This window comes from Cyprinus carpio, chromosome B7, assembly GCF_018340385.1.
Source record: "Cyprinus carpio isolate SPL01 chromosome B7, ASM1834038v1, whole genome shotgun sequence".
In the NCBI taxonomy this organism is placed as follows: domain Eukaryota; kingdom Metazoa; phylum Chordata; class Actinopteri; order Cypriniformes; family Cyprinidae; genus Cyprinus; species Cyprinus carpio.
The window spans coordinates 13,377,030-13,402,770 of record NC_056603.1 but is presented as its reverse complement, the minus strand read 5'-3'; the positions used below and the strand labels follow the sequence as shown (position 1 = coordinate 13,402,770).

Sequence of the window (25,741 nt, the reverse complement as noted above, 5' to 3'; positions counted from 1 at the left end):
TAAACTATAGGCAAAGCTGACTGTAGCCTATTTGAACTTGAGTCCAAGTTTAAAATAAAACTCTTTCTTTCTATGAGGGATAGCCTACGCTTAAAGTGCAGTTTTACCAGGTTACGTTCAAATTCTGGGCTATTCTGCTTGTCTGTCTACTTTAATAATATGGTGTGTAATCCGTGTACTGAATTTAGTCATCCAGTGTGTAACAAACGTTATAGTCACGGGAAGAATGAGGCGGGAACCGGCGAACATTCAAACAAAACTTTAATAATAAAATATACCTAAAAGACCGCGACAGCCCCTACTCGTGGACGACTGTCGCACACAAACAGAACCAAAACACAAAATAAAGTCCGAACTTGGTCCTCTATCGTCCAACACTGTCATCAGTCCCTCCTTCAGTTCTCCTTCGCTTTACACTAAACCTTTTAGTATGTCCCAAAGCTCCACCGGCCTCGCTCCGTTCCCACGGCTCTCACACAGTGTTTTACATTAAGCGTTTTAGTATGTCCCAAAACCCTGCCATAATAAGCATGCACTGACTATTTCTCCAAGTTCAAAACAAAACTCTATGAACCGCTCCATTGTGAACTTATGGAGCTGTATAAACCACTACAAGCTGTAAAGTAAACAGGAAGTGTTTGTCCGAACTCAGCTGGTTTTGCGAGAGAACGCAAACGTTTTGCGAGGGAACGCAAAAGTTTTGCGAGAGAACGCAAATAATTTTGCGAGAGAACGCAAATGTTTTGCGAGGGAACGCAAATAATTTTGCGAGAGAATGCAAAAGTTTTGCGAGGGAACGCCAATATCTTTGCGAGAGAACGCCAAAATTTTTGCGAGGGAACGCAAAGTTTCTCGAGGGAACGCAAAAGTTTTGCGAGAGAACGCAAAAAAATTTAAAATATATTTTTTCCTCCCACCCCAAATTTTTTCACTCACTCTGATTTTTTTCCACCACAATGAACCTTAAGGGGCTCCGTAGTTTTCAGATTATTCAGACTCAATCTTTCACCCGGGTTTCTATCTAAAACGTATCGCCCAACGTGGGGCTCGAACCCACGACCCTGAGATTAAGAGTCTCATGCTCTACCGACTGAGCTAGCCGGGCTACATGCTAACAAGCTTATGCTAACGGAATTTTAACAGAATAGTCATCACACACTAGTGACTATAGATTTACAGATTTTTTTTTACAATCGTTTTTGCACTAATAACAGAACCTTCATGTCATTTTTCAAAACTCTAGACACAAAACTCAAAACAGCCATTATTTGTAACACAGGCGGTCCAGTGTTCAAAACTTTGCGTTCATATCTTTAACGAAGCCTTGCATTTGCAGAAGCATTGGTTCAAAAAACGCATTTATTATGAAATATCATAGGAACATTACTTTAGATCACCCGCACGCAACGTACCCATAGTTGCACTGTTTAGTTGTCGATACAATCATTAAATATAGTTGTTCAAAACACATGATGCATCTTTCATTATGGTTCTCCACATTCATACATCTTTGTTATAGTCTAGAGAGAAAAGTACAGTTGAATCATTAAACAAAATTTGAAAGTTATAGATGAAATAATCTACTCAGCAGGTTTTCCAAAAAACTTTAAATAAGAATAAATTAGACAAGAAAAAAAGATTTGAAAAAGCTACAGTAGGCCTACAGTAAAATGTCACCTGGAGTGTTCCTCGCTGCACTTCTCTGTTTTTATCAACCCTGTGTTGTGGATTTGCCCAAAGGTTTTTGGCCACATCATAATGTATGTTTTGATTAGCTGAAATCTTGGAGAATCTGCATCTTCTGGCATGGCAAATAAAGGCCTGACTTTGGTCTCCTGTGATGTCACTGCACGCATAATTCATGGCCTGGGGAAGAGTGACTTGTTTGTGAGGATGAGGTGTTGTGAACCTTCCACCTCTATGTAAGGAAAGGGGAGGATGTGTTTAAATACAAGGTGATGAACTGTGGATGGGCCTGAAATCATGATTGCACTTGGTGCTGTTGTTAGGTATTCTGGGACCAGTGTATTTACTTCAAGACCATCACAAAGTTACTCCAGAACGTGTATTGTTCGAATTAAAGAACAAATTTGCGAAAGAAACAGCGGCGAGACGCAAATGAAAATAGTAAAATTTCAGTCTGTTAGCGCGTTCGGCAATTAACTGAAAGGTTGCTGTTTCGAGCCTACACAGGGACGCAAGTCTTTATGCTTCATATCACTGCCACCTAGCGGTGTGAAACAACTAAGAAACCAATATCTTTGTGTTATACCACTGCCATCTAGTGGCCTACTAAAAGGACTACAATAAAAACTCATGTCATCCCGTCTCTGTGGCGCAATCGGTTAGCGCGTTCGGCTGTTAACCGAAAGGTTGGTGGTTCGAGCCCACCCAGGGACGAAAATAGTTTTTGCATTTTATTAAAAATTCACGATTCATTTTAGAAGCCCAAGTCTGTAAATGGTGTAAACAACGAATCTGTTTATTGTTCAGGGGAGGTTATCATAATTTAATAAACATGCAAATCATATAAACCCATTTGCTCTATTTTTTTTAAATATATATATAAAAAGAATGCATGAGATAAAATATTTGTCTACAGCAAATTTACATCATGTCACCGACTGTTATTTTACTTGGGATATCTATCTGCATTTCAAGAGTATCTGCATCTAGTAAACAACACTGCTTGGGTGAGGCTCACAAAGATGGATGCAGCAGAATAATAACAATAAAACTATAATAATAATAAACAGCTAACCATATTAAATGGAAATATTTCAGAATCTTCTTGAGCCAATATAACATTCAACATTCAACTATTAGCACTCTCTGTGATATGTTTTTGTTTCTGTCAACAATTTGCTTTCTCGCGTCACTAGTTTTAAATATGAAACTTTGCTGGCTAACCAATGCATAAATGCGACCGGCTGTATATGAAATAATGTGAATAGATGGTAACAATCGTGACATTAAACATTTGTGTCGGACATGCGTTATGGTTTTTGTCACATTGGTCTAATGCTTGAGATGCTTCTGATGCGCGCATCCTCTCAGCTCTCTAGTCAACAACTTTACAATTATGTGTAAAACATATAATGTAGTGTACTGTATACATGCCGTTTCGTTGTCTATATTTCAAAGGCGCATCTGAAGTTTCCAGCTACATGTCCTCACGTGTCAAAACAAAAAACACGAGGTTTGAGTGACTTCGCCTCTAGACCGCGCTCTCACACTGTATACAGGCCCTTCTCTCCAGCGATGGGCATAAAACCCTGAAACCTGTCTATCGATTTATAAAAATAAGGTATAAATAAGGTATAAAAAGCTTGCTGCATTGATTCTTGATGTATACTAAAATATTATACATGTATTTTCAAACTGTAATCCACATATGGCTTTTTTTTTCAAATTAGAAACTGTAATCAAAACTGAGGTGCTTACATTATAATGTTTTATTAAAGTACACTTGTAAAAGCTTGAAAAGCCTTAAGATTTGAAAAGTCAAGTGAAAAAAAGTAATTTAATTGTGCATTGAGCCAGCTAAAATGCTTTTCCAAAAAAAAAACAATTTATTATCTTGTAAACAACAAGATCGCTGAGCTCGCTCTCCATTGCGAGATTGGACGAGAGCCAATCGCTGAGCTCGCTCTCCATTGTGAGATTGGACGAGAGCCAATCGCTGAGCTCGCTCTCCATTGTGAGATTGGACGAGAGCCAATCGCTGAGCTCGCTCTCCATTGCGAGATTGGACCAGAGCCAATCGCTGAGCTCGCTCTCCATTGCGAGATTGGACCAGAGCCAATCGCTGAGCTCGCTCTCCATTGCGAAATTGGACGAGGTATGAATGAATAAAACGCCTTTGTTTGTGTTCACACCGTCTTGAATCCATGAACATAGTTGCCAAGTCCGCGTATTATACGCGACTTTGGGCTTATTTTTTTTTTGTAAAATTGCGTGAAAAAATCCCGGGTCGCGGGTTGCGTTTTTTTTAGTTTATTTTTATTTTTTAAATATGGTTCCTTGTTAGGAAAACCTGACAAGCAACTTCGTTTCTTTTCATTTATGTTCACTGTATTCTCCAATGCATTGATTGACACTCTTGTCTGCTCACAGTTAATAGCCAATCAGTGCAATAATAAATATGTTGCAGTTTGCTAACTTTTGTAAAATAACTTATGTTTTTGCTTTTCCGATAAAAGGGTAGTTTCAGTTTAATATGTTGCAGGCTCATTAATTGGTAATAAATAATTGATAATAAATAATATTGATGATAATAAATCACACACACATATATATTGGCCTTGTTTTGGGCTTGTTTTTGAAGCTGTGGTTGCTTGTCTCGCGAGAGTTGGCAACAGTGTCCATGAATCGCACTCACGGAAAGCGCTTGAGAAACGGTTTATTCTAAAAAACAGATATTTTGGTCATATCGCCCACACTTAATTGGTCATATATTTTATGTCTCTTATCCTCTTTTTAACAATAACTAATGCTAACCTAACATTGCGTACATTATCAAGTCAAGTCAAGTCAAGTCACTTTATTGTCACATCACCACAGCACATGTGCCTTGGTGAGTGAAATTCTTGGGAGCGTGCACCAGAAATTGCAGAAACAGTTAACATATAACCATACAGACTTCAACAGGTGAAAATATGCAATATGCACATACATATAGTCAGTACACACAGTGTACTATTGGACATACTTACAGTTAGCACTACACATTTTACTCAATATGTACATACATACAGTTAGCACTACACATTATACACTATACACAGAATGTACACATTCTAGATTATGTAGACATATATACGCATGAAAATATGCTAAGTGTACGTGGGCTGGATACAGAAATGTTATGGATGTGCATTGGATGGAATCCAGTGGTAGCAGGTAGATTATTGTGTTAAATAGTTCGGTGTTGAACTGTCAAAGTTAAAGTGCAGTGTGTGGCATACCATATTGTGGAGTATGCTGTAGGGTGTATTAGTTCAGACTGTTCATAAGTCGGATAGCCTGAGGGAAAAAGCTATCCCTCAGTCGGCTAGTGCGGGATCGGATGCTGCGGAGACGTCTTCCTGAGGGCAGCAGAGAGAGCAGTCTGTGGGAAGGATGGCTGGAGTCACTGATGATCCTCCGGGATTTCCTTATACACCGCCTGGTGTAGATGTCCTGGAGGGAGGGAAGCTCACCTCCAACAATGTGGCTGGCAGTTCGCACGACCCTTTTCAGAGCTTTGCGGTTGCCAGAGGTGCTGTTTCCAAACCAGGCAGTGATGCAGCCCGTCAGGATGCTCTCTATAGTGCAGGTGTAGAACGATCTGAGGATGCTGGGGCTCATTCCAAACTTCCTCAGCCGTCTCAGGAAGAAGAGGCGTTGATGTGCCTTCTTCAGCACTGCATCAGTGTGTGTAGACCAGGTGAGATCCTCACTGATGTTAACACCGAGGAACTTGAAGCTGCTTACCCGCTCCACAGGTGTCTTGTCGATGGTGATGGGTGTGTGTTCTCTGCTCTGTCTCCTGAAATCCACCACCAGCTCCTTGGTCTTGTCGATGTTGAGTGAGAGGTGGTTGTCCTGACACCATTTAGTCAGGGTGCTCACCTCCTCTCTGTAGGCCGTCTCATCGTTGTCGGTGATCAGGCCTATCACCGTTGTGTCATCAGCGAAATTGATGATGACGCTGGAGCTGTGTGTGGCTGTACAGTCATGTGTGTACAGGGAGTACAGGAGCGGGCTGAGGACACAGCCCTGAGGAGCACCAGTGTTGAGGGTCAGCGGGGATGAAGTGTTGTTGCCCATTCTGACCACCTGGGCTTCTGCCTGTTAGGAAGTCCAGTATCCAGCTGCACAGATATCTGTTTAGTCCCAGAGTCTGGAGCTTCGCAACAAGTGTGGCAGGCACTATGGTGTTAAATGCTGAGCTGTAGTCCACAAACAGCATTCTCACATAGGTGTTCTTATTTTCCAGGTGGGAGAGAGCAGTGTGTAGAGTGAAAGCAATAGCATCGTCTGTAGAACGGTTGCTACGATATGCAAATTGTAGCGGATCCAGTGAGGCAGGCAGCACAGAGCAGATGTAGTCTCTGACGAGTCTCTCAAAACACTTACTGAAGATGGGTGTGAGAGCAACAGGCCTCCAGTCATTCAAGCATGTGATTTTATTTTTCTTTGGTATGGGCACAATGGTGGATTTTTTGAAGCATGAGGGAACCACAGAGAGAGAGAGGGAGAGGTTGAAAATGTCTGTAAAAACACCGGCTAGCTGGAATGCGCATGCTCGGAGCACATGGCCTGGGATGCCATCAGGACCCGCAGTCTTGCGGATATTCACCCGTCGGAAGGATCGGGTTACATCCGCGACAGAGACGGAGAGTGCACTCACCTCTTCTGCAGCAGCTGCGGGAGCGCTCTCTGTGTGGGCGGTGTTGTGAGCCTCGAAACGAGCATAAAAGTTATTCAGCTCGTCAGGTAGAGAGGCGGCAATGTTCACAGTAGCTGGTTTGTTCCCTTTAAAGTCTGTGATTTTATTGATTCCCTGCCACATGCCTCTTGCATCGCTGGTGTTGAATTGTTCTTCAACTTTGTTTTTGTATTGTCTTTTTGCGGCTTTGATGGATTTCCTGAGATCGTAACTGGCTTGTTTGCGATCATCAGCGTTTCCGGATTTAAAAGCGGATGTCCGCGCTGACAAGGCTGCTCGAACATCGCTATTAATCCACGGTTTTTGGTTGGGGTAGATGTGGATTGTTTTTGTCGGCACTACATCTTCTACACACTTCCTGATGAAACACGTTACAGTTTCTGAGTACGCCTCTATGTCGTCATCAGACGCTGCCCGGAACATGTCCCAGTCCACGTGATCAAAACAGTCTTGTAGTATAGCGTCTGATTGGTCCGACCAGCACTGAATTGTCCTGAGGGCGGGTGCTTCCCGTTTCAGTTTCTGCCTATAAGCAGGCAGCAGCAGAATGGAAGAGTGATCCGATTTGCCGAAAGGTGGGCGTGGGAGAGATTTGTAGGCGTCCCGGAAAGGAGAGTAGCAGTGGTCCAGTACACGATCACCACGCGTGTTGATGGTGATGTGTTGAAAATATTTCGGAGCTATTGTTCTGAAGTTGGCTTTGTTAAAGTCCCCCATAACAATAAATGCTGCATCTGGGTACGCGGTTTCCTGCTCACTTATATTCCCATACAGTTCCTTGAATGCCTGGTCTGTGTTGGCTTGAGGGGGAATGTAAACAGCGGTGATTATAATCATATATGACCGCTGTGAATTCCCTCGGTAGCCAGAATGGTCGACACAGAAGCAAATGAAATTCCAGATCAGGGGAGCAGAAGGATTTAATAGAGTGTAGGTTCCTTTCATCACACCACGAGTTGTTGATAAAGAAACAAACGCCCCCACCTCTGCTTTTCCCTGTGAGCTCTTTCGTTCTGTCCGAGCGGTGCACGGAGAACCCCGTAAGCTCGATGGCTGAGTCTGGAACCACTGCAGACATCCAGGTTTCTGTGAGGCAAATAATGCAGCAGTCCCTTGTTTCTCGTTGGTATGAGATACGTGCCCGCAGTTCGCAAAGTTTGTTGTCCAGTGACTGAACGTTAGCCAGCAAAATGGATGGGAGAGGAGGTCGGAGGGGACGACGTCTGAGTCTGACGAGGACGCCGGCTCTCTTTCCTCTTTTTTTTTCCGGCGGCGTTTCCTCGGTCGCGCCCGCGCAGCCCAGACAAAGGGCTCTGATGCGGTGTCTTTTCAAACAAAGCGCCGGCGTTCAAGAACTCAAAGTCCGGTTTACGCGTTCCGCGACGTAGGAACCAATGTTCACGCACATTCTGGAGACAAAGGGAATTGCGACACCGTGTCTGATCGATAGACAGTTATACAAATGACAACATCCAACACGTAGAAAAAATCAAAAAAACAAGTAAAACAGACGAAAAACTGCAAAGTTTAAAATCATAATCAGAGACGAGCTGCCTTACTCGGAGCTCGCAACACGGCCGAAATACTCTGCACCAAATCCATTTTTTATTAAATATAAAGAAGGATTTTGCATGAAATCCATGTTTTTTTCCATGTTATGTGTTGATGAGCATTAAGCTAAAGAGCCACAAGGTCATGGGAGATGGCCAGGTTGAGGGCAGAAGCAAATTAACCCCACAATAAGTAAAAGCAAATATAACACACATCACACAGAAAATAGTACACAAACAACATAAAAAAACTGCAAACAATATAAATAAACAATGATTTATTATCTTTTCAGTTTGAGTAATGCCCCATGCAGGCACATGAACAGACCTCTTTGGAGGCTCTTTGGCCTGCAATTGTTGATTCCACACCAATATGGTAATCTATTTAAAAATGACATTTAATGTAGCATCACATGTCTGTTAAAATGCTGCTTCACTATATTTTATGCCCTTCGGTGATTGTTTTACCAGATTAGGTGATTGCCACTAAGTGTCCTGTTGCTTCAGACACGGCTCCTGAAACTGCTGCATCTGCCCCCCTCTAAAACCTACTTTGTATCATTTTGTATTTGTTTGATAGGAGCACAACAGATTTATGCTCAAAGTAAAATAAAATAATGAAATGAAAATGCTGTATGTAACTTCCATCATGCAATTAGCAACATATTTATCACCCCACACACTCAAATGCAATTAACTTTGTTTCTATTTTTTGTAAAATGCTGTATGTAACTTCCATCATGCAATTAACTTTGTTTCTATTTTTTGTTCACTAAGTCACGCTTTGGTGGATCAAAGTTGACTTTGCTAAAACCCAACTTAGTGGATCGGAAGACCCCCAGCCCCTCTCCTCCACCCTCTGCATTCTCTCCTTCTCTTCCTAACCCTCTCCTCCTTCCTGAGGACTCCATCTATGGCCTTTGTGAGGACTGCCATCACCCCTTTATTCTCTGTGAGGAAACCAACCCCAGACACCACCACTTGACCGGCTCTTCACCCATCGGTTGATGGTGTGGATGCCTCTACCACCTGTGAAAAGTGAGGGTTTTCTGTCCAGCTTGTGGCAAGAACCTGACAGGCTATATATACACAAGTCTTGAAATTATTATTTTTTAGTCATCAACTATGTTTTTGTCCTGTTGTTTTATGTTTAATAGACAATAATGTGCAATAATAATTCCCCGCACTGCATAGGATACATAATGCAATGACAAATTCATGGGCACAGTTTCCCTTAATTACTTATTAGTTTGTTTAGTTAGATCATTTACAATTTGAATAAGAAAACAACACCAAAAAACCTAGGGTAATCAAATTTTTTTTGTTGATTACATCATAGATAATTTTTTTTAGGAAATGGTCAGACTGGAATAAATAGCAACACAGTAGCGAACAGTAAATTTAAAAAAATTAACAGAGAGAGGAGCTTGGGTCATCAGATAGACTTGACAAAGTAATGTCATGGTCTTTCCCGAAGCCCTCGTCTTCTTCTTCCTTGCCTTCATTCACATCCTCCAGCATGTCCTCTGTCTCCTTGGGGTCCACCGTCAGGGGCTTTCCAGTCAGACTCAGGAGGTAGTCAACACCAAACAGCTCTTTTATGAAAAGGAACAAAGACACATACACACATGCATTTAAATGACTAAATATATATACATAGATGCAACTGTAATCAGACTTTTATATTTGCAACTCAGTGTAATGGGAATAAAAGTGATTATTCACTCAACTCACAATGCGATACGATTCATGATACTGGTTTTACAATATAATATTTTCCAAATTTTTTTTAAACAATGAGATTTAATTGGAATTGGAAAAGTTTCCTTTTATTATTTCTCAGACAAAATGCTGCACTTTTCTCTGAAATTGAAATATATTTTGTGTAACTTTTTTTTGCATCTTTTAAATAACTAAAATAAATTGGAATTTTAAAACAATTCACAATAATTAAATAGATGAATGATACAAATAAAATAAATCTCTTCATATAGACAAACTAATGTGTTGCCTCTGCTCTTTCCTAGCCTGGGTTATTTATTTTCTTTACTTTTTTTTTTTTTTTTTTTAATTTGAAACAAAAACAGAATGGTCTAACACTGTAATAACAAATATGGTAATAATAATAATACAGCAATGTAATACTACAGAAATTGCAAAATTGTAAAATTAAAAGTGAAAAATGTGAAAAAAGTGTCAAATTAAAACACTGCATAGTCTTCACTGTCTCAGATATGAACTGTTTGTTTTGTTGTTTAATTACCATTAATGACAGACAGCAGCGAGTAAATTTGCACTGAATGCACAGACCCAATATACTGATACACATCCGGTTTTCACCCAACTGTTTTCAAGTCATAAATACATGTAAACACAGTTGGGCATTTTGGCATAATTGTGTGTGTATTTGACTATTCAAGTGCAATAAACTACTTCAGAGAACTGAATTCGCAATCACATGGGTTAGGGTTAGGGTTCACCTTCAGTTGCTCGTCCCTATTGACTTGCATAGTGTTTTTTTCCCCATACTATGCAAGTCAATGGGGACCAGCAACTGAAGGTGAACTATCCCTTTAAGACTGTTACTGCGTCCCAAATGATGCATTATGCACTCATACAGTATGTACTTATGCACTATATACTCAACCATGAAGTATATGGATTTTATAAGGTTATTTTGTCATTAATAATCAGAATCTGATAGCCCCTCCCCCTTTGCTATGAAATTAAAACTGCGACAGCTGAGTGCATGAAGTGTTCAGCTTAATTTTTTGGTTATTTAAGTGCATCATCTGGGTATTTGATGTGCACTTTTTCTTTTTGAAATTTTTGGTTTGAAATACAATAGTGTATTAGTACGTGATTTGGGACGCACCTTGTGTCTTAAGAACTAGTTTGACCAACTAGCAGTTGCCAAGGGGTAATCAGGCTTACTTTTCCAATACAAATAAGACCAATCTAACTTTTCATAACTGAATTTAAAAAACTATGACCAGTCTTGGAAAAAAAAATGAGATGACTGACTTTTTAAGACTAGTCTAAATGGTTTTTGCAACTGGCCCCAGGTGGCACTTATGAACAGCAGAAAAGAGCTGTTTCCACGAAAACCAATGTAAACAAAGCTGCTAAATACTGCTTTATTACACGGAGGGAAGATGGAAAGCACATGCCATGGAACCTTTCTGAAGACAGTCGGTTTTCTATTATGCATTCATACAAATAATTCAATCATGCATTCTTTCATATAATTTCCCTCAGCAGTCTGTGTTCAGTCATGTTTTCACACAAAACAAAACTACTTTGCATGTTGCACCTGCGTGAGACTCTTAATAACTTTTATTAAAGCTGAGCAGTATTTACTGTGAGTTTTTAAAATCGTGATAATCAAATGGGTTTAATGATAATTAATATATGAAACGGGATAATTAAAATAACCTCATGGCCGACATGTCTTGGTGAGCTACCTTCAATCAGGCCATGAGCTACTGGAAGCTCGCAAGTGACGTGTTGGAGACTCCTGAGTTAAAGTTAAGGACTGATTTTTGACTTGACAAAGTCTTGTCTAAAAGTTTGAAATAGCTTTTTAAAAGTTTAAAGTTTGAAGTTTACTCAGATAAGACAGACCAATAAAAACTCAACCAGACCATATTATATTACTAGTTCAGAGCCCATTAGACCTTATCAACCTGCTAAGAAACTAGAAAACTTAAAAAACACCAAGCGTCCTCTGCTGGGATTGCTAGGCAATGTTAACATGTTGCTGGCATGTTCTTAGTTTTTGTTAGCATGCTTTAGCATATTTTAATGTTGCATATTTTAACACATTGTTTTGGCATATTGTTAGCATGTTTCTATCCTGTTTTAGGACATTGCTAGCATGTTTTACTACGTTGTTAACATGTCCAACACATTGATAGCAAGTGACAAGCAACATGATAAACAGGATTTTTTTGATTTGTGTACATGTTGAATTGTCTGATAAGTATAGTCTGCAAAAAGACTGTTGCTTCTGATGTAATTACTCATTAAACTGAATTTTATGATATTTCACAATATATTATCATTATTTTTGGTGTACTTAATGTGCCATAAATAATGCTAAATTAATGAACGTAACTGTAATAGCAGAACATGTATAGATATTACTTAAAAAATAAAAATAAAATAATTTTAAAAGGGTGCAATGTGAACATGTTTTTCTGTGGCAGCACAGGTTTGCTGTCGCTCTGTTTACATTACGCCACTGCATCAGACTGCTCTGACTCACATTCACCAGCTGCAGGTTAGCATTAGCCAGGATCAACTGCTGTTTCTTGCAGTAATCCTGTAAAATTAGGGACCATGTAGTCTCCTTCACACCGGGAACCCTGTGGATCTGATTAAAATTGCATCCACTCATGTTTAGCACATTACCAGCATGTTGCTAGCATGTTTTAACGCATGTTTAGCCAGTTGGTAGCATGAATTTACATATTTTCTAACACATTTCTAACATGTTTTAGCATACCAATAGCTTTTTCTTTTAACTGATAGCATGTTATAAAAAAAATCAAACTGATGTGGATGAGTGACGTAATATCTGAGAATCATAAAATTATCAGGCCCACAGAGGGCCGTGCACAGACATTTTGAGGGGCAGTGGCCCAAACCAAAACAAGGGACACAAGGAGGGTGGGTGCTTGTTAATACAAATTATTACATGGCTCTGTGGAATACTTGATTCTGATTGGTCAGTCGCGACATTCCGAGATATGTTATCCATCGATAACAAGCTGTAAAAGCTAATAACACAGTCTCATCCGGGTAACAGCAGTCGACGCTGTACTCTTGCTTGAACTATTTTAAGCAATATACTAAGCTTTGCGTTTGTTTAGCTAATAAAATATTAAAACTCGATTCAAAATGGTGTACAATTGTTTAATTATGTCATCCTGGTATCGCGGACTCGCTCTCGTTTCCATACAAACACAGCTGCTGCAATTTTGCTACGATTGTTTTGTACGCTGTAATGGATTATAAATGTTTTAAAACATTTTCGTCTTAATTCTTTTATTGCCTTAATTATTTTGTGGTGAAATGTTGTGTAATACGTGGTTTGACTGCACCGTTTTGTAAGGGAATTTACAGTTAAAACCCAAGGACCAGATGTGTCGCAATGAAGACCAGGAGTCAGAGATGCGTTCAATTAAAGAAAAATTTACTGAAGAACATGGTTTGCAGTTTCATCAGCAGAAGTCAGCTTCAGTACTCTCGACGGAGTTCGTAGGCCGCTCTGCGTACAATTCAAAATCAGCAACAATTATACCCAGACAGAGGATACAAATTGCGTCAATGCATAAGTCAACAAAATTCTGATAGGTTCCAAAACCTAGATAAACTCTCTAAAGACGTATATATCTGATAAGCTGGACATTGGCAGTTGAACGTTTGTCCTGGGACTGTCTGAGCTTCTCCCTGTACAGACAGATACTAACACACATACGCAGAAAACATATCAGAACTTCAAGGCCGTCTAGCCCTAGCTAGAATTTTATCAGTATGGTTTGTTACACACACACTATGAAGTCATCATCTTAGAGAGTAGAAGTACAGCATAAAGCAGGATTCTTTAATATCTCATAAGCGCCCATAAGGTTACACATTTTGCTCTTGCCATAACTTGATTAATAGTCAAACAAGAAATAATGTAATAATATAGTTAATATCAATATGAAGGATATAGCAACTCGGCATCCACTCCTTCAGTTTAGCTTAAATGTCCGTTTAGTTTGAATTTGCCGCTTGCTTGCAACTGCTGTCTTCATGGAAGCTTTGCATTCAAAAATTTCAACTCAAATCAATATTTTGCATCTAATTATTTACTTATGTGGCAAGTAGCCATGTAATATGCGGGATAATGTACATCCAGCCGGTTGTTCTCGCAGAATAAACCCCTTCAGGCTGATACAAGACCTGAAGTCCTGATCACCCTGTTGGGGTTTATTCTGTGAGAACAACCGGCAGGATGTACATTATCCCTTACTTATCCAGTTGTTACAAATATACAATTTAAAGAGAAGATAGCCCACTCTGTAATAATTTATTACTAAATTATTTATTACTTTATTGTAGATGTTTTGATAAGAGTGGGCTCTCCCTCACTCTCTGAGCCTGCTTCTGTCTCATCTTCAATGGAAGAAGTGGAGAGTGGGATAAGTTGAGCCAGAGGGTAAGTTGACCCACCCCCTGCATCTTGACAACTGTACACTTTTTTATGACATGTGACCATGTATTTTGGAACCACCCATCATTTCTGCCAGACTGTGAAAAGGAGAAACACATGGGGGGAATGGAAGGCACCATGGCTGTAGCCAGGGTTTGAAGATTAGTGTGGTCTGGGTGGGAATTGTGCTATAGTAACCCCACTCATTATATACACTAATCACTTTAAAATAGACAAATACAGATGTTTGTGAAAGATGTTTTCTTTGTTTTGGAGGAATGAGCATTGTTAAATTATTTCACATTGCACCATTACTTTAGGTTAGGGATATATAATTTTATCAGTTGTTTATTATTCATTCAGCAATACTGGTGTTCAACATATTGTTTCAGAAATGCAAACAGTTAAATATTGAAATTTAAACTTCATTTGGTTGATTTTATGTTGTTAAAGTTAACTGTAAGAAAAGAAATATGACTGTCTGTAAAAGGAAATGATTAAATTAGTTTTTAAATTATTATTTCACATGGGTTTGAATCAGATTTGGTCAGATGCTCATTTTAAACACAGATGGTGCATCTTACCCACTGACTCGACTCAGGTCAACTTACCCCAAACCTGGGTTAAACTGAGCCATGGGAACACTTTTTTTATAAGAAGCCATATTTTTAGAACCCTTTGTCATAGATACATTCCGATCATTTAAAATGATAGGAATACTTTCATTTGGATAGGACAGATACTTTAATTGTACTTCTGCGTCATTTTAAATTATCTTGAGGACCACAATAGTAAAAAATGGCTAATCTTACCCCACTCTCCCCATAAGTATTAGACATTTAATTTAATATTTTACTGCATAAATCTATATTATATAGCTACTAATAAACAACTAATTTAGAACATTTATACTATATTTTTAACTATTTATAGGCCTACTATTAATATGGTTTTAATAAAATGTGATGTGTTCTGGATTACTAGTATCAAGACAGGTGATTATAATGGGAAATATACTTAATTACAAGAATGAAAGTGTGACAAACTGCTAAATATTCTATATGATGATTTACCTGCATGCTGGCTTGCTGGAGCTTTGTATTCATGTTTGCAATGTTGAACTGCCTTTAGCAGCCTCCCTACGCACTTTCTCTCTCTGTCTTCTTTTTTGTGAAGGCATTTATTTATTTATTTATTTTTGTCTATACAAAGTGTGCCAACAACAGAAAAATTGGTTTTATCTATATTATATCTGCTCAGGTACAATAATTTGATTACAATAATTTGATTAGATTCACACAGATTGTGAGTGATGCTGTGGAGCAGCGGGAAACACGGAGCGGATTCAGCAAATATTTAGCGGTGTGGTAACAGACAGCTTTGAGCTGGGGTAATGAGGGGATAGGTGAGAGGGGCAGCTCAGCCGATGAGGGCAAAGGGGCAGTCACCTGGCCACCACCCTGTGCATGGCCCTGCTCAACACCATGACTGAGGTGAGTTCTTTGAGCAAGGCACTGAACCCCACTGCAATATATATATATATATATATATATATATATATATATATATATATATATATATATATATATATATATATATATATATTGAGGACTTAACTTACCTATTATTTTGTATTGTTTCTAGTCAAAATATGTGACCCTGGACCACAAAACCAGTCATAAGGGACAGTTGTTGTAAACTGAGATTTTTACATCATCTGAAAGAAACAAACAAACAATATTTGGCAGAGATACAGCTATTTGAAAATCTGGAATCTGAGGGTGCAAAAAAAAAGAAATCTAAATATTGAGAAAATTACCTTTAAAGCTGTCCATATGAAGTCCTTAGCAATGCATATTACTAATCAAAAAGTAAGTTTTGATATTTTTACATTAGGAAATTTACAAAATATCTTCATGGATCATGAACTTTACTTAATATCCTGATGATATTTGGCATAAAAGAAAAATCGATAATTTTGTCATACAATGTATCTTTGGCTATTAAAAGTGAAAGTGACGTTGCATGTGGCCAAGTATGGTGACCCATACTCAGTGGCCAGCCATTTTTTGCTGCGGTGACTGGGGAGCAGTTGGGGGTTTGGTGCCTTGCTCAAGGGCACCTCGGTCGTGGTATTGAAGGTGGGAGAGTGCGCATTACATTCACTCCCCCCACCTACAATCCCTGCGGGTACGAGACTTGAACCCGTAACCACAAGCTACTCATGACTGGTTTTGTGGTCCAGGGTCACATATGTAAAAATTCTTAAATCAAGATGCATTTAGGCCTACTAGATAAGCAAAATGACAAGTATAAGAGAATTTGGCAGATAATTGTACTTTTTTAAGCAAAATACACTTAATTTAGATTCATTCAAGAACCACTGTGGAAGACTCTTTCTGGCAGACTCTGTAATTGGGCTGTCATACGGATGATGATCTGTGGAATCGGTCTCCGTGAGTGTGCGCATTATATATATTAAGCTGAGAAATGCTGTCTTGATCTCACTGGAGCATCTCTGAAAAAAATGTGCTCTTTGGAGGTGAACGTGAAGCGATGGCCCGGCCCACCCACACTCTGGAAAAATACTTTACGCTGCGTTCCAAATTATTATGCAAGTGATATATCAATAGGATTTCGGTACAATAAAGAGTCAGATTTTTGTTTGTGTTGTTTTTCACATCTTTTTAGATAACTGGTATCAATCTCAGACAGGTTTGGTCAATAGTTTGCCAGGTCTTCTTAGGTAAATGGAAACCCTTCTTGAAGAGGTTGTTCCACATTATTAAGCAAGTCACAGTTCTCATGAAATATGGTGAGGAAGAAAGATCTTTCTGAAGATGAAAAGTATGAAACAATGCAATGTCTTGCAAAAGGCATCAAAACAAACTATTTCACGAAAAGCAAATTGAAATTATTGAACTGTCAAAAGATTTGTGAGTGACTTAGAGCACAGAAGATCTTGGTCAGATAAAGATTTATTAAGTTTCTGTCAAACAAATGAACTGTATTGTAATGCCAGCTGTAAAAAAGCCACTGCTGAGCAGCAGACAGGTGTTTGAAGCTACTGGAGTCTCTGACCGCATCTTAAATGACTTTGGATAAATTACCTGGAAAATGTATAAATGCTTGCCATCATATACTTCACTGAAACATTTCAATATAAAAACACATTGTGATTTGCTTCTGGCCAACCTTGTATTAAAATATTTTTGAATGACCCATTTGTAGCTACATGTAAATAATTAGGGAATGTATAGTAGCCTACACTCTCGGAGAAAAAAAGTAGGCTACAAAACTGTCACTGATAGCTTTGTACTTTTTTTCTGAGAATGTGTATGCCGAATTCAAGACTTCAGAAATGGCCTTCAGATATTCACCATAACAAAATCAAGGGTATGATTCTTTAGCCAGTTTGGTTGTGTTCGAACTGTTGAAGACATGTTGATTTGAATCCCAAATCATAATAGTTAGAAACAGCTAGATCGCTTGAACCTATTAGTAGGCCTATATTTGTCTTGATTTTTTTCTGGCCTCGGGTTCCAACACACGGACCAACAGATTTCACCTACCTGGGCACTGCTCAAGAGACTCTCTGTTACTACAGGCTGGTTTGTACCGTTTCCCAGACAAACTACAAATAAGTTTAAAGAGGGTCCAAGGAGCAAGAGGCTTCCAGAGAGAGAGAGAGAAAAAAACTATCTCCAGCAGTGTTTCACGTTTCGTGAGTTTGCTCTGAGGACCAAACACTTGTCACAAGTGCTCAGTGCTTGGCTTGCTTACAAATTGTAGATTTTTAATCCCAAACTCATGTCCATTATAATCACTGATCTAATCTGTATAAAATGGGCGGTTTGTGCCAAGAAAGACTCAAGGTTGTGCTGGGATTTCACAAACCTGATGCCAGTGCTATATATCGCATTGCAAATGACTCCAATCAAAAGAAAGCTGGGACGAATCTTAGCAAGACAAATAGGTTTCAGATTCATGGAACGCAAGTCTTACTTGGGACAGAGCAATGTACGCTACTATTAAACTAGGGAAAATTTAATTGTGTTTATCTAAATCTAAAGGGACTTCTGTGGATGTAAACAGATGTCTTTGAGATTGCTGGACTGACTTCATTTTACGACTCAATTTGGGACGTTTGCCGGTGTAGTGCCGAAATTTGCACCCTGCCAGATTATGCACCCCCTGGTATTGGTAGGTTTAGGAGTAGGTGTGGGGGAGGGGTTAGGATTAGGGGTGGGGTTGGGATTAGGCAATCAGGTAGCGATTTCAACGAGGGGATGCAGAATCTGGCAGGGGTGAAGAATTCGGCACAACACCTGTAATGCTATCATAATTACGTGCAAAATATAATGATTTAATTCTAATTCTCTCTCTCTCTCTCTCTCTCTCTCTCTCACACACACACACACACACTGACACACACACACACACACACACACACACACACACACACACACACACACACACACACACACACACACACACACACACACATCGCTATAATAAGCACAATAATGTATATAAAAATATATATGACGTTAATCACTTGTTTTTTACTTTTACGTTCAAACGGTAGGTGGCAGCATTCTCATATAATTAAAACCTGATTTCCTGAAACAAAAAATCAAATTCTGTATCAGAAACATTTATTTTGCAATGGAATGAAGACAAATGTGTAATCAGACTTATTCCAATAATTTGCAGTAAATCCAGAACTAATTTTCAAACTGTATACAGTTTTGCAATATATAATATAAATGTATATATTGTTTATATCACATATATAATAATTTATATAGAATAAATTATATTTGTGTAAGTTGAAATTTATTTTTGATATGAGTGTAGAAAGATAGAGATTATATAATAATACAATATATAAAAGTTCAATTCAAGTTTATTTGTATAGCGCTTTTTACAATACAAATCATTGCACAGCAACTTTACAGAAAATTACGTTTCTAAAATATTTAGAAGTAGTTTATCAGTGGTGACTGTCAGTTTACGTACATATGGCAGAAATGTACGGAAAAATCAAAGACGTTATCAAACAGACGATGAACACTATTAACAGCAATTATTATAAGATGCAATCAAACTTAAAGCAAAATGTGGTAGTTCTGTATGTTGTTTCAGGGTTGGCATTATCTGAGGTCCTCTGAGGGGTTGCATCATCTCTTCTCAGGTGTTCTGGATCCAGACTGAAGCTTGTGTAAATCCTAGTTGCCACAAAAACAGAGAAACAAATAGAGACATAATTAGTGTAGCTGCTGTTCCAACCAAGTACAATTAATTTGTTTTACCCAAACTTAAGAATAATAATGAGCATTTGATCAGATATAACTGCAGTCCAAGATTATGAGATGCATTATTTGAATGCTTGGCCAAAGAGATGAGTCTTTAATCTTTAATTTTAAAGATTTAAACAGAGAGAGTGTGTCTGAACCCCGAACATTATCAGGAAGGCTATTCCGGAGTTTGGGAGCAAAATGCAAAAAAACTCTACCTCCTTTAGTGGACTTTGCTGTCCTAAGTACTACCAAAAGTCCAGACTTTTGCGACCTTAGGGAGCGGGATGGATTGTAAAGTGCTAGAAGACTAGTTAGGTACGCAGGAGCTGAACCATTACGGGCCTTGTAGGTAAGTAATAATATTTTGTAACTGATATGGAACTTAATAGGTAGCCAGAGCAGAGACTGTAAAATTGGGGTAATATGATCATTTTTTCTTGACCTGGTAAGGACTCTAGCCGCTGCATTTTGGACTACCTGTAGCTTGTTTATTGAAGATGCAGGACAACCACCTAGCAGTGCATTACAATAGTGCAGTCTAGAGGTCATGAATGCATGAACTAGCTTTTCTAGGAAGGAGCACAATTGAGCAGACACAACTTTTTCTAAAATTTTAGACAAAAGTATATTTTTAAACAATATTTTTCCTTTAATATTTTTAGATGCATTTTATATAATATTTTCTACTGTGTCTGTTATTTATTTTTTAATAATATGAGATACATTTCTTTCACTCCCTTGGAAGTGAATTAATTTTGCTTTTGAAAGCCTCGTTTACTAGCATGGTCCATTTGCTATCCTGGGGTGCATTTCCCAAAAGCATTAGCCAACTATGGATGGTTGTAAGTTCCATTGAACTCTATTGGTAATGACAGAACTTGCGACCATAGTTGCTTTTAAAGAAACGCACCCCTGTTCAGTGGGAGAGAATCACTGATAGTAGTTTTTAGTTGAGTGGTTTCTTCTGTGACCTTCTGAAAGTACACTTTGGCATCAAGACATCTCAAGTTTCTGCATTTTTCATCAAGATGTACAACAGATGTGAGATGCTGTTAGATATGACATAACACAGGTCTCTATTTAGTCAAACCACAGAGAAATCCAGCTCACTAAATTGGATCTAATTTTTAATCTTATAATGCCAAAATAAAAAGTAGCCATGCAAAGCTGTGATGACTACATACAGAAGAAGCTTTATGCAGAAAAATGTGCAAAGAGCACTATGATAAACAGGTTAGTGACAGATTGACATATCCACCTGTTTACCTCTAACACTAACATACCTGCCAGCACTGAAGAAATCATGAGAAATTCAGCTGGCCAAGATCTCTGGAGCAACACGCAAGCCAACTCTACCTGCCAAAATCTGCTTTGTGGGCAGCAAAAAACATTATGCAACCACCCCATTTGGAGTTTAAAGTGATTTTGGAGGAAAATAATACAGGATAAAGATGTGCTTGCATTTAAATTGCAGCACGTACAATATGGACCTTGAGTGCAAGGTTAGAAAAACTGCAAAATCCTAAAGCCTGCCTTTTCACCCAACATAGGGTGTCTATATAAATTATTCTGGTTATTTTTTACAGCTGTCTTCATTCAAAGGCATTGTTCACCCAAAAATTAAAATTTGCTGAAAATGTACACACCCTCAGGCTATCCAAGATGTAGATGAGTTTCTTTCTTCATCAACAGATTTGGAGATGTTTAGCATTACATCTCTTGCTCAGCAATGGATCTGTCAGAATGAGAGTCCAAAAAGCTGATAAAAGCATCACAATAATCCACAAGTAATCCACACCTCTCCAGTACATCAGTTAACATCATGTGAAGAGAAAAGCTGTGCGTTTGTAATAAACAAATCCATCATTAAAACACTTCAAGTTCAAGTTGAGCTTTATTTTCATTCCACTACATGTGTGGACATACAGTGAAACGAAATGTCGTGCCTCACAGGACCACGGTGCTACATAAATACAGACATACAACAATGAAGTAAAACAGTATAAACCTATACACAACTGACCTACTGACAGATTTTGATTATAAATATACTATGTATAAATGTTTACCTATATACATAAGCTAAAAAATACAGACTACGAATGCTTCACCTATACTATACCTATACACAACTAACCTGGATTTTGACTTTAAATATACTAAATATAAATGTTTACCTATACATAAAATACAAACTATACAAATGCTACACATAAACACTGTACATGTGCAAAATGAAACATCGTAAGTCAAGCAGCTGGCTGGGGAACAGTGCAAGATGATTACTGAGTCTTTTGTGGGATTATGTACACACGAGTGTGTGTGAAAAGTGTCTTGTGCTGCACAAAATAGATTTGAATTGCATAAAAAAAAGATGTTTCAGACAGTTTTTCTGTGATGTTGTAAGGTTGGGGAGGGGGGTGTTTGAGGGGTTGGGGAGGTGAGATGGTGACAAAAGCACTTTACCCTGTGGTTTCCGGTTAAAACACAAGTCCATAATCCATAATAACGCTGTGAAAAAGTTAATCCCCTGTTGTCCTCTCACGTCAAAATCTTCCAACATATTTGTTTAGAACTGTTTTAGAAGGTTTTCACTTGTAAATGATGCTCAATCTGTGCATATTTCTCTCTTAATTCAGATAAGATGACCTTTCCATTGGAAAAATCAATAGCTTTTCACTTCACATGACAGTAATTGGTGTTATTGTGATGGTTTTATCAGCTGTTTGGACTCTCATTCTGATGGCACCCATTCACTGCAGAGGATTTATTGGTGAGCAAGCAATTTAATGCTAAATTTCTCCAAATCTGTTCTGATGAAGAAACAAATGTATCTACATCTCGGATTGCCTGAGGCTGGGTAACTTTTGGGTGAACTATTCTTTGAATAAATGCCTTTAGCTAAAGGAGCCATCCATTTTTAAAACCTGACAAACATATTATATCTGCTTACAATTCAAACGTTTTTCCAAAAGGTAAACAATAAGATTATGCTGCCTTCCATGACACATCATTTGGCATCCTTTGCAAACAAGACAATCCCATAATGCACCAAAAACTCTACACAAAATGGTGGGTTAAGTCATAAATTATAACGAAACTCTATAATAAACATGCACAGACTGAACCTCTGTGTTTTGTAACGTTGTAGACTATATTGCAGCATTTCTCATGTTACGATCAGGATGGATCGCTTATGTTTTCCTCATTTTTAAGTCACTCTGGATAAAAGTGTCTGCTGAATGAATAACTGTAAATTAAATGTCATACTAGCCTTATTTCAGATCACAAAGGACATCTGAGTAAAGGTGACAGTGTGGTGCTTTCCCTCCGAGATAAAGTTTAACTTTAAAAATGAACACGACAGCACGCTTCAAATGACATAATGCTCAATTATTCCCCTTCATTGCTCAGGATGATCAAGTAAAAACTTGCTCAGTGCCAGCGCTAAAAGCCACGGCGATATTTCACTCTCTGCCAAATGATCTGCTGGAAGAATCGAATAAGCTCGACCTCGTCACGCCTGAATACCTCAGACTCATGACACGACGCCGTTTTTCAAGAGAAACTTGCATTTCTATTTTCAGGGGGGCAAGACGAAGAGCGAGGCTGATCAGGCATGCATAATACCCATGAAATAAATCCAGACTGTGAAATGTTTTCCTTTAAAGCACAGCTTTCAGCGCAGATAATGCTCAACAATATTTCAAGGAGGATTGCGCCCCGCTGTTATCCTATAAACGTCTTCTGAGGTTATGAGGTTTAACGAGAGCTATGAATATATACAGCCGAGCACTACAGAGCTTACATTCTTTTAAAATGGGCTCCTGCTACTTAACAGAATCTCATTTCAGGTCATCTGTTGTTTTATTAGTGATGTTTGCTGAGGCTATACCTTAAGCGTGTAACTCATCATGCATTGTTTGTGCCACTTCAAATCGTGCAGCTTGTTGAAAGGAGGTGTATTATTCCTTTTCTAAGCAGTCAGACCTATTATTTTTGCTTGATGTATAATAAAATAGGCAAAAAAAATCCTTAGACTTACATCGAAGGAAGAGATCTAGAAGAAGACATAACATTTGGCTCTTTTGGATATCGTTATGGTTGTATGTTTTGTAAAATTTAGCTGTGTTGACACTGAATCTGGCAATTGGCGTCTAAAGTTAGACTATTGGTGTTGTTTCTCATAAACAGAGATATCCTGATCGTGTGCGTCTGGCCTTTTTTTCTAACTCTGCAGGGAAGGCACAGATGGTACGGATAGAAGTAGAAAAAGAGAATTATATCACCGTTTTTTGAAACAGAACTTGGCTTAGAATTCACTTTGTATCAGTGCTGTTATTCAGCTTGAGTTAATAAAACCGAGAAAACAAAGAAGGACATAACAGACTAATCTTTTGCATGCATTACAACTGCAGCCATCATGCAAATAATTTACAGTGGGATCTAAAGTCTGAGAACACCAATGAAAAATGCATCTGTTTTGCATTTTCTAATTTAAATAAAGGAATAGTTCACCCCACAAATTAAAATTTGCAGAGAAATCACCTCCAGGCAATCACGGATCCTCCGCAGTGAATGGGTGCCATCCAAATGAGATTGTGTCTTGTGAATCAAAAACTCCATTGGTTATGGATTTGATTTTTGTTTTTTACAAAAATGAATATTTTTACTTCACAAGACATTAACTGATGGACTGGAGTGGTGTGGATTATTGTAATGTTTTTATCAGCAGTTTGGACTCTCATGCTGACGGCGCCCATTCACTGCAGAGCATCCATTGGTTCTCCTACTCTGTTCCCATGAAGAAACATACTCATCTACATCTTGGATGGCCTGAGGGTGACTTAAAATAACTTCTTAGTATTTGGATCTTCTTTTGATTTCATTATAGCAGCATTCAAGCTGACAACAAAACTTTTATTTTCAGGACTGTACGGAAAAAAATCTCAGATTTTTAATGTGGTCTTTTAGATCCTGTATATGTTTTTTTATCAGTTTGGTTACGATGTGCACCATTTTCATCAGATCAGAATACTGGCAACAGGACAATGTCAATTGAGCTCTTAAAACACCAGATTCAGAGCATTGCTCCTGTCGTTCCAAACACTTTCAGCATAATTAGGGTGACTAAATGCAATTATTATTTTGTTATTTAAATATTATTTATTTATTTATTTATTTATTTATTTATTTATTTATTTGGTGCGTGAGTTGGTGCATAAAGTGAGATGCTAATGAAAAGTTGAAAATCACACTTTATTATCTAATGCATTTAACTTTTTGCAAATAATTTTGGGACTGTTGGATACAGTTCTCACATGTGCAGGTCATATTATGCATAAATGAAAAGTAAATATATATATATATATATATATATATATATATATATATATATATATATATATATATATATATATATATATATATATAAATCTAGCGATGGCTGTAAAATTAAGATTAATATAATTATGTCTTTCTTTTCAATTTGGGTTGAACACGGTCTTGACAGGTGTCATGACTCATCTCTAAACAGTAAGAAATATACTTGTATATCAGCTCCAAGGAAACGATATGCATGCCTCATACAATTTGCACGCCACTTGTCTGGATAAAAACGCCTTTATTGTCGAGTATGTAAAACACTTTGCAAAGTGCAGCGCGCAAACACTATAGCCATAGGCTCGTGCTGCTAACCTCAATAGTAGCGCGCACTCGTTCCGTCCTGCCAGGCTTATATGACCACGCTTATATCGGCTGGCGTGCCATCTGTCGAGAAACGGGACACATATATCAGGTTTTCTGAACTAGAGCTCCCAAATGAAGCGATAAAAAGGGATGCAGCGTGGTGATGGGAGATAATAATGCAGGAGTAATTCAGGGATGTTTTGGATGTATTGCGTGCCATAACTGAAGGTTTGATGCCCATCCACAGGCTCGTGTTTTGCTGAGTTTGGAGGCGATCGCTCCTGCCTGAATCATTTAGCGCAAAGTTAACCGGCTGGACTATCGACAAACAATATGCGGTTGTTGGTTGGTTTTGTTTTGTCAACTTTTTGGCTTTGGGAAGCGTCGCTTTCTCGCGTTTACACCAATCACTGGGCTGTTCGGATCCCTGAAGGACCAGTGGAAGCTGATAAACTCGCTTCAAAATATGGCTTTACTAATTTGGGTCAGGTAAGCATATTTTTGTGTTTCTAATTTATTTTCCTGGCTAGGCTACTATAAATGATGGGAAACGCATCTGTCAGTT

General features: G+C 38.4%; 1 protein-coding gene and 2 non-coding genes across 4 annotated transcripts in view; 2 read left to right on the top strand and 1 right to left on the bottom strand.

Annotated features, from left to right (window-relative positions):
* Positions 1–1,032: 1,032 nt before the first annotated feature.
* trnak-cuu lies at positions 1,033–1,105 on the bottom strand. Its single transcript has one exon. It is a non-coding gene; the product is annotated as a tRNA-Lys (tRNA).
* A 1,221-nt stretch (positions 1,106–2,326) lies between these two features.
* Positions 2,327–2,400, top strand: trnan-guu. Its single transcript has one exon. It is a non-coding gene; the product is annotated as a tRNA-Asn (tRNA).
* Positions 2,401–25,072: 22,672 nt separating this feature from the next.
* Positions 25,073–25,741, top strand: part of LOC109101400 (proprotein convertase subtilisin/kexin type 6-like) — a 75,131-nt gene continuing 74,462 nt past the window's right edge. Inside the window, exon 1 of one of the 2 annotated variants that reach the window (XM_042727322.1) lies at positions 25,073–25,665. In XM_042727322.1, coding sequence (XP_042583256.1) covers positions 25,510–25,665 — 156 coding nt within the window. In that variant the 5' untranslated portion in view covers positions 25,073–25,509. The remainder of the gene's footprint in view (positions 25,666–25,741) is intronic. The other variant, XM_042727321.1, reaches the window with a different exon arrangement.